This window comes from Arctopsyche grandis, chromosome 2 (assembly GCF_051622035.1).
Source record: "Arctopsyche grandis isolate Sample6627 chromosome 2, ASM5162203v2, whole genome shotgun sequence".
Lineage (NCBI taxonomy): Eukaryota > Metazoa > Arthropoda > Insecta > Trichoptera > Hydropsychidae > Arctopsyche > Arctopsyche grandis.
Genome location: NC_135356.1, coordinates 11,571,261 through 11,580,734, shown reverse-complemented (window position 1 = coordinate 11,580,734; position 9,474 = coordinate 11,571,261). Strand labels below are relative to the sequence as shown.

Below are 9,474 nucleotides of genomic sequence, written 5' to 3'. Positions count from 1 at the left end.
AGACAGAACCACGGCGGTGCCCTGAAGGACGTCATTCGGAAGGCTGCAGGAATTGCGGCGGAGGTCCGACGGTCACTCCCCACCCGCCAGTGTTTCGTCCGGGACCTCTATGAGGGTCTCGAATCTCGCGACGTGGAGGATGCCCTCGTACGGGTCCTTGGCACCACGTGCCGTGAGCAGGTGCGAGTTCAGAAGCTGCGCCCAGCCTCCGGAGGTACGCTCACCTGCACGGTGACCTTGCCCTGCACCACCGAGACCGACGCGCTGCTCAAGGAGGGTCGCGTACGAGTCGGACTCCTCAGGTGCAGGGTAAGAGAAAAAGTAGACCTGCAGCAGTGGTACCGCTGTCGAGCCTTTGGACACATTGCTGCTGGCTGCATTGGTGAAGATAGGTCTTCGCTCTGCAACTGCTGCGGCAAGACGGGGCACAGAGCGGCGGAGTGCAGCAACTCACCGCACTGTGCTGTCTGCGCGAAAGTGCTTTAAAGGTCACGGAATTTAACCCTTAAAGCCCTCAACATGAGGCCACCACCCCCCCCCCGACGAATACAGTCCAAGAGACCCTTTCGTCGGAGAACGAGACGATTGTTCTTGAATATCGCACAAGAACAACCGCACATCACTGTTCTAATAAAAAAAACCACACTGTACATAACCAAGTACAAAATTAACAACAACGCATGAACACATAAAGCGCGCATGCGGTAGGAAACAAAACCTGAGATGTGCCGTGCGAATGCACGCATACCTCAAGTAAACATACATGTACGCATGATTATGCGTGCATAAGCACGCACGCACACACACACACACACACATACACACACACATATACACACACAAACACATACACATAAACCACAAATAGATACACTCACCTTAAAAGAACCCTCCTCTCAGCCTCCATCCCAGGACAGGACCACAGAATATGATCTGCATCCTGCTCCGGAAAAGAACACGGACAAAAGGACTCGGATATCAAGCCCATAGATGCGAGCTTGCCGTTAAAGTGGCCATGACCAGTTAAATATTGACTGGTCAAAAACAAGGCGACAGCCAATCACGCTCAAGGCGCGAAGTGACCCTCGGAAAAAACAAATAGGTTTGGCTACCTTTAGAGGAACAATCCCATCTAAGTTGCCAAGCCGAAATAGCACAATTTAAAATAACAGACTTCAAACTTCGCCAGAATCGAGGATCATCGCACTGTGACTGATTAGGAGCACGGAAAAGGACGCCTGAGACGGAAGCATCTAACCCACCACGAAGTTTTTCTCGAGCAGCTCTTATTTGGACGACCAAGTCAAGTGGAAAAGTACCCGCAAGAATCTGTAGTGAGTCAGTAGACGCAGTGCGATAAGCCTGGGTAAGAGCGATCAGAGGAAAACGCTGACCACTATTTAATGTACGACGGACCGTCTTTAATTCGACACGATGACCCCAAATGCTAGATGCATACGTCAAAGAGTTCACAAACACAGCATCGTATACCAAGCGTTTTTCATGGAAACCCAAACCCCAAGAGCGACCACAAAGGCGACCAATACGACCAAAGGAAACCTTAGCTTTATCTAATGCTCTCCCAATATGACCATTGAATGTAAGCCTGACATCGAGAACAACACCTAAATACGTGTATATTGCTGTCGGTTCCCTCATCACTGAGGATCGTGACTATGATGTGCGCTCAACCAGCTGCCTCCATTCAGTTCTAAATTCGGCCAGGCGAAGACTTGCTACCGTGGAAGCGCCCGTCGCTGCAGATACTTGGTCAGTCCAGCGTGCGGGGGATCTGCCTCTGGCTCTTCTGCCTTCGACGCTACCAACCACAACCAAACGCTCCAGGCTCTCCTCACCTCTTCGTGCAATGTGGCCGAAGAACTGCAATATACGTTTCAGGCATATTGTTGACAAAATACGTGTACTCGTTGACAAATTTGATCTTACAGTCTCCGAGTTTGATATTAGGGGCTCTAACAAGAGAACCCTTTAATAGTAAGCACTTGGACTTAGAGGGCGAGAAAGAAAGTTTGTTAATTATGGCCCAATCGTCTAGAAGGTGAATTTCCGCAGTAGCTCTACATTCCATCTCAACACGGGACTTTGCGTGCGTTAACAACACGATGTCATCAGCATACGCAACCACCCTGCAACCCTCCAGCAAATTGATTGTAAAGAGGTCATTGACGAGAATGTTCCAAAGGATAGGTCCCAAACGGAGCCCTGTGGACATCCAATAGAGAGATCCCTGAAACCAACCTGTCCTCCGAGTTCGAAAACCAATTTCCTATCCGACAAGTAACTCTGCAGTAAGCATAGTAAATTCGGATGCAGTCCCAGCAGACGCAACTTGATCAATAGCATAGGCCACCAGGCATTATCAAACGCTCCAGCAACGTCCAACAAAACAGCAACTACATACTTGGATGGAGAGTCCGAAGACTCCCTCAAGACACAGCGAATTGCGTCAACAGTAGACTCTCCCGATCTAAATCCAAATTGACCACCGGATAAAACAGAGTTTACGTCAAGGAAACTATTGAGCCGACTCGAAATTAACCTCTCTAGGACCTTCCCAAGAATAGGCAACAAACTGATTGGGCGATAAGCCTTAGGGTCACTAGCCAGTCTATCAGTATTATGTTTTTTAATGACAAACAATTTTCCAACCTTCCAGCAACTAGGGAAGGTTCCAAATTTAAAACAATTTCTATAAACATTGAGAAGTTCAAAATTAACCACCGACCAAACAACTCTGGCAATATCTCCGCCTATCATATCAACTCCAGGAGCCTTACCCCTAGCCAGGTTATTAAAAATCGCACTAACTTCCTCCGAAGTCGGAAGGTCTTCATAGCAACTAAGTTCAGTAACATAAGAAGCAATATTACGTATAAGAACGTGAGCAGGTAGATCATTGTCAAAACGATCAACAGGGATAAGTGCATTCACAAGATTATTAACCGCTTCACTACTAGATAAAGCAAGGTGACCATCAAGAGGACTACGAACTCCACACATAATAAAAGCGGGGTCCCTAGTGATGGCCTTATAAGCTGGTCCCCAAGGTCCCGACCCTGCTTGCGAGCTAACAAAATTCTCCCCAGACTTTTTTTTGGACACCAAAATTTGACGCTTAAAAAGTGCAGAAGCTCTTCTAACCTCGATACCAAGGGGCATTAACAAATCTGGACCAACACCACGACGCTTAGCCGAGCGTGATTTACGTATAGCCCTTTTGACTAAGGATTTAAGGGATGCCAGGTAGTCATTCCACCAAGGAGTAGAGCGCCTACCTACAGCACCAACTCTACCAAAGACATCTTGTGCTATATTAATAGTGGCAAGGTTAATTGCAGAAGCACACAAATAGGGATCACAAAAATCAGGGCAACTGTTTGCAGCAGAATATCTGTCAAAGAAATTACAGAGACGAGTTTTGAAATTTATCCAAGATAGATTGGTGCCGTTACGAAAAGGTAAGGGCAAACCAGACACAAAATTAATAGGACTATCAAAGTTTACATCGAAAGTAATTAAGTTATGGTCACTCAGAGTTTCTCCCGAATGAACCCCCCAATCTTTCATATCACCTGCATCTAAACCCAAAGAAAAAGTGACATCAATATAAGAAGAGCCAGCAGGACTTTCAAACGTCGGAATATCATCTCTGTTGTTGTGGATATATAGATCGTTTTGACAGATAAAGTCTTCAAGGGCGCTACCCCAAACGCATCTCCTCCTATCATTTGTGGGGCAAGGATCCCAAAGTGGGGAGTAAGAATTAAGATCACCACCAATGATGATCTTTTTAGAAGTAGGCCGCAGATAACACAAAATATTATCTAATGTCTGAATATGGATATCAACAGGGATGGATGGTTGGAAATAAGACGAAATAGAATAAAAAGAAGAACCATTGAGAGACAGCTCTACACAAACACAATGTGATCCAGACAGGTGGTCTAAGGAGAGAACAGAGATATTAGGAGAAAACAAAGCAACAGCTGCCCAAGGGTACTCCGTAGATTTGTGTCCAGTGACAACACGAACGTGTCGCCCCAGACCACGAATATTACCCTCAGTAGAATAAGGCTCCTGGATGAGCAAAATATCAAAATATCACCTGCGAGATAAGAGCTGTAGCCGCACGAGATCTTCGCAAGTTTATTTGCCCGAAACGAAAATTGTAATTATGCGCCATAGTCAGTACGAGCATTCTCCATATCCATAAAGCGTCGGAACAGAGGACAATCCGATCCACCAGTCCTATGTTTGGGTTCACGTTTGTCACGCGTACAAGAGGCACAAGTCGGTTTATCAGCTAGTTTAGGACAATCTTGTCTCTCGTGTCCAGTATTGGCGCAATGAGAACAGGTACAGGTTTTCTCAGTGCATCTCGCAGAAAAATGGCCATATGCGTGACACTTGTAGCATCTAAAGTCTCTTATATGGTCCCTAGCACGGCAAGAAGACCAACCCTAAAATATGCGTTTGGCGGCGATCAGCAAATGTCGCAACGCAGGAACAACTTCCAGTATCGCTCTACCAGTGCCTCTGGTACCAGGCTTTATCCTTTTAACGACTCTGACATCAGAGCCACTGAAGTCAACAGCGTTAACCCTCAACAACTCCGAAACCAAGTCGCCGTCAGACATATCACCTGGAACCTCCAATATCTCGATACGCGGCTTCCTGGCGGAAGGTACCGAGGCCTTTAACCCCAAATTGCTATTTGAGGTGATTGAAGAAGCCATTTTAGAGGCTTCTAGAGCTGTACGTGGATAAACCGCGTTGCTAGCGCTTTTGATCGGACGCACTGACCAAAAACTGACGTACTGCGGTCAATTTGACCCTCATTGGTCAAATTGACCGCAGAGGTTAACAAACTCTTGGTAGCTTCGGAACTCGAAGACGAAGTTGTCTCCTTAGGGTATACCAATACAGCAGGTCTAGGTGGTCTCGCAGGCAAACTCCGATCGCTAACTCCTGGCCTAGATATTGTAGGAGGACCAGCAGCGACCCTGGCGAACGAGCAAGCACCCTCAACACTCGCATTATTTACGCGCGAGCGCAATTTGGCACACTCGTGCTCCAAAGCATCGCATCTGGACGCACGCAACGCAAGGCGAGAAATCGCATCCCTGACGATAGTCGAGGAAGCAATCACCTTCTCCCTGAATTCATTGTTTAGCTTAGCGGTCCATAACCCAACAGAAATTTCATTCAATGCCGTGTGAGTGGCAACCAGGAGTCCATCAAGATCAACGGAGACCGATTTCTCCATTGACCAAAAATTAATTTAAACAAATACAAACAAACAACAGCCCGTCAAAAGATCAACATCAATAGCAATAAGTAATGTAAAAAAAAAATGAATAAACAATATATACATATATGTACATAAACGAAACGAAACAATACCGCAGTTAAACGGTGGTCTCGCACCGACGATAATAAATTACAACAATACTCACAGATAAGCGACCATCACTTGTAGATCGAAAAATAGATAAAAAAATAAAATAAATAACAACACAGCTTGCGAAATTGACACTAGCACCAGCAAAGGCACAGGATCAATCAAAACCAGCCGCCAGCCACCAGCACCAACCACAACCAGCACCAACACTATAGACACCCAGGAACAGGACTAGCTCCTGGTACTCTGATGCTTCGGCCACGGCAGCGATTTACGTTCCCTCGACCCGGCATCGAGTAATCGGTTCATCCGATCCGGCGGTGAGTGGGTTTGTCTGGGTTGAGCTAGCGGGTCTGCGGATCTATAGCTGCTACTTTTCCCCGAACTCGGACCTACCGCAGTTCGAAGACGATTTGGGTCGTCTTGAATTTGATCTCAGAGGAGTCAAGAGAGGAACTTTTATCGTAGTGTCCGGAGATTTCAACGCCAAGTCGGCAAGTTGGGGGTCTTCGATCACGGATCGAAGGGGAATCCTCCTCAGCGAGTTGGCCGCTAGCCTCCAGTTGACCCCGGCAAATGTGGGCAATGACCTCACGTTTCACAGGGGAGCCGGCGGCTCCGTCGTTGACGTCACCTTCGTTGACGACGGCATTGTGAGCAGAATCAACAACTGGAAGGTCTTGGACGACTACTCACACAGCGACCACCAGTACATCTGGTATGAGATCGTGGGTGCCCCGGCTGGTCGCGGGGGCCCAATCGCCAACGAGATTGGCTGGTGCATCCGCAGTCTCGATGTCCTGGCACTCGAAGAGACGTTTTCTGCTGGTGGTGGCACAGTTTACTCTGCTTCCAGGGCCGAGGCAATGGTAGAGGCGCTCGGCGTGCTGACCAAACGCACGTGTGACTCTGCAATGACTCGAAAAGGGAGGGGCACTATGAGGAGGCCGGTGTATTGGTGGAACAACACCATAGCTGGGCTCCGTAAGAGTTGTCTCGCCCTCAGAAGGCTAGCGCAGAGAGTAGGGCACACCCTGGAGGCGGATGAACTGTACCGAAATGCGCGGAAGGCACTCAAGGGTGCCATCAAGGACAGTAAAAAGAAGTGCTGGCGGGAGCTGTGTGAGATGGTCGACACCGATCCATGGGGACTGCCGTACAAAATAGTGCGACAGAAGCTGAGCGGTCAGTCGGCCGATCCCTATCTCGACGACCCGGAGAATCTGAAAACTGTGGTCGATGGGCTCTTTCCGGAACACCCGGAGCGAGCGCGAGCGCTTGACGTCCCAACTGGTGGTGAGGAATGCCCGCTGTTCCAAAAGGGCGAACTGGAGCGGGCCCTGAAGGGCCTTAAGGCCCACAAAGCTCCGGGCCTGGATGGAGTCCCGAACGAAATAGTCTCGGCGGTAGGGAGGGCCTTCCCCGATGTCTTCTCGACGTCTACAATGCGTGCCTGCGGGAGGGGACCTTCGGCGGGGCTTGGAAGAGGCAAAAGCTCGTGCTAATACCTAAGAAGAGCCCTGCGGTGGGACCGTCCTCTTACAGGCCGCTGTGTATGCTCGATGGATTCGGGAAGTTCCTGGAGAGACTGACTCTCCAGAGACTTCAGCCGTTCCTCGAAGATGACGCCACGGGACTCTCCCCGCTTCAATACGGATTCAGGCGGGGCCGATCAACGATCGACGCCGTCAACCATGTCGTCGGAACAGTACGATCGGCATGGGAAGGATCCGTGAAGCGGAGCAAGCATGTCGCTCTGGTGGCACTGGACATCCGAAACGCCTTCAACTCGGCTCGATGGGATAATATCCTAAGAGCCGTCGGGGAGGACTATCGGGTGCCCCGCTACCTGATGAGACGGCTGGAGAGCTACTTTGAAGACCGACTGCTGGAGTACCGGTGCGGCACTACCGGTGATCTCTCCTCGCGGTGACTCTCGTCGGGCGTCCCGCAGGGCTCTGTCCTCGGACCAGTCCTGTGGAACGCTATGTATGACGGGTTACTGAGGGTGGAGCTCCCGGAGGGTGCCAGCGCCGTTGATTTTGCTGACGATGTCGCAATCATGGTGGTTTCGAAATCCCTCGGAAGCGTGGAGATCTGCGGCAATGACGCGCTCTATCGGGTGAAGACATGGCTAGATCGCGCTGGGCTGGAATTAGCAGTCCAGAAGACGGAGGCAGTATTCTTCACCAGACGAAGAGGTTTCGGTCCGCCGAAATTGGAGCTGGAGGGTTTTGAGGTGCCGTTCCGCGATTCGGTGCGATACCTCGGAATCCAGCTCGACCGAAAGCTCAGGTTCACGGAGCATGTGGAGCGGGCATCCGCCAGGGTGGACGTGACGGCCTGTCAGTTAACCCGCCTCATGCCAAATGTGGGTGGACCTAAGAGTGTTAGGAGGAAACTCCTGAGCTCGGTGGTCCACTCCATACTCTTGTACGGCGCTCCCGTTTGGTGTGACTCCCTTAAAGTGGAGCGCACTAGGCGGAAAATGGCTGAAGTGCAGAAACGGAGCGCTCTGAGGGTCGTTTCGGCGTACCGCACGGTATCGGAAGATGCCGCACTGGTGCTTGCTGGCACACCGCCTGTGGACCTGCTTGCGGTTGAGCGAAAGGCGACACACGGCGGGTTGAAATGAAGCGAAGCGAGGAATGCCACCATGATACAGTGGCAGCAGCGGTGGGAGTCAGCTACTGGGGGGAGGTGGACGCAAAGGCTCGTCGGTGACCTGAAGCAATGGTGCGGAAGGACACACGGCGACCTGAGCTATCACCTCACCCAGTTGTTGACAGGACACGGTTGCTTCGGAACCTATCTGCACAAGATAGGGAAAGAAGCAACACCAAGCTGCCACCACTGTGAGGCAGCTGACGATGATGCGGAGCATACATTGCTTCACTGTCGTGCGTGGGATGCCCCGAGAGAGACCCTCAAAGCCGCGATCGGGGAGGAAACGCTATGGATGGGGATGGTGATGGGTTCCATGCTCCGCGACAGAGGGAGCTGGTCGGCTTGGGAGGCCTTTGCTGCCTCCGTGATCGGGGAGAAGTTGCAGTCCGAAAGGGAAAGGAGACGCCAGGAGCCTGCTTCTGAGTCGTAGGACTCGATAAGAGCACCGCGACCTGATATGGGCCTCTGCCGTCTCCTGTGTGAGCGCATTTCGCAAGGCCAGCTGCTGCCTGGTAATGCTTAAGTGCGGGTCCGGCAGCATCTGAAAGAGAGAGGGGTTTTTAGTGCGTAAGAATCTCACACTCCCCCTGGAATTCGGGCCGGGGGGGCCTATGCAAGGTTTTCCCCTCTCACGGAGGAAAAAAAAAAGCGCTGGGGGCAAAGGTGTCGGGGCGTCGGCGATGCACAAAACGTAATTCGTAATCACTTCGTAATTTGTAATTCGTAATTTCCGGGGGCGTGGGGAGCGAAAGCCCCGGGGTGCCGGGGCAATGGCCCGTCGGAGGCACCGGGGACGCCGGGGGCGAAGGCCCTGGATTGTCGGAGGCATCGGGGGTGCTGGGGGCGAAGGCCCGGGAGCGTCGGAGATGTCGAATTTTGAAAATAATTACAAAAATCTCATACATTGAAGGAAATCTTACGCCCCTTTTCCTAGCGCGAATCAATAATAGTGCGAAAAAAAAACTCTACACATCAAAATGCCGAAAACTGATTTTGAATTGGTTAAAAACAATATATTTAAAGAATGGTACTTATTAAGGGTACTTCACTAATTGACGTAGTGATTTATCTTTGAATTACTTAAATTTCAACAAATTCTCTGCTAACAGATTAAGGCATATTCATACTGGCACAGCTCAGGCCGGCAACTGCACGTTAACAGCAGTACGAAGAGTAATCTTTGGCGTCATAGTAGCGAGTGCACGGGTACTAATGAAATTGCACATGCGTATTTTCAGAAACGTCATTTCGACTCGACAATAGAATGTAAGCTACATATATTGCGCTGTATCGCCAAGCTCTGTAAAGTATATGTACATATGCCGATTTTGCCTTGAAGTCGGCGAAAAAATTGTCTAAACGCGCGCTGCTGTATAGTATGAATA

At 50.0% G+C, this 9,474-nt stretch overlaps 1 protein-coding gene across 1 annotated transcript; it reads left to right on the top strand.

Annotated features, from left to right (window-relative positions):
- The first annotated feature begins 8,078 nt into the window (after window positions 1-8,078).
- Window positions 8,079-8,519, top strand: LOC143922261 (uncharacterized). Its single transcript, XM_077445486.1, has one exon. It carries the CDS (start codon window positions 8,079-8,081, stop codon window positions 8,517-8,519), a length of 441 nt encoding a protein of 146 aa, XP_077301612.1.
- The last annotated feature ends 955 nt before the right edge of the window (window positions 8,520-9,474 follow it).

Excerpts from the sequence above, each read along its gene's own strand:
- LOC143922261 (XM_077445486.1), top strand. The coding sequence starts at position 8,079 with ATGATACAGTGGCAGCAGCGGTGGGAGTCAGCTACTGGGGGGAGGTGG.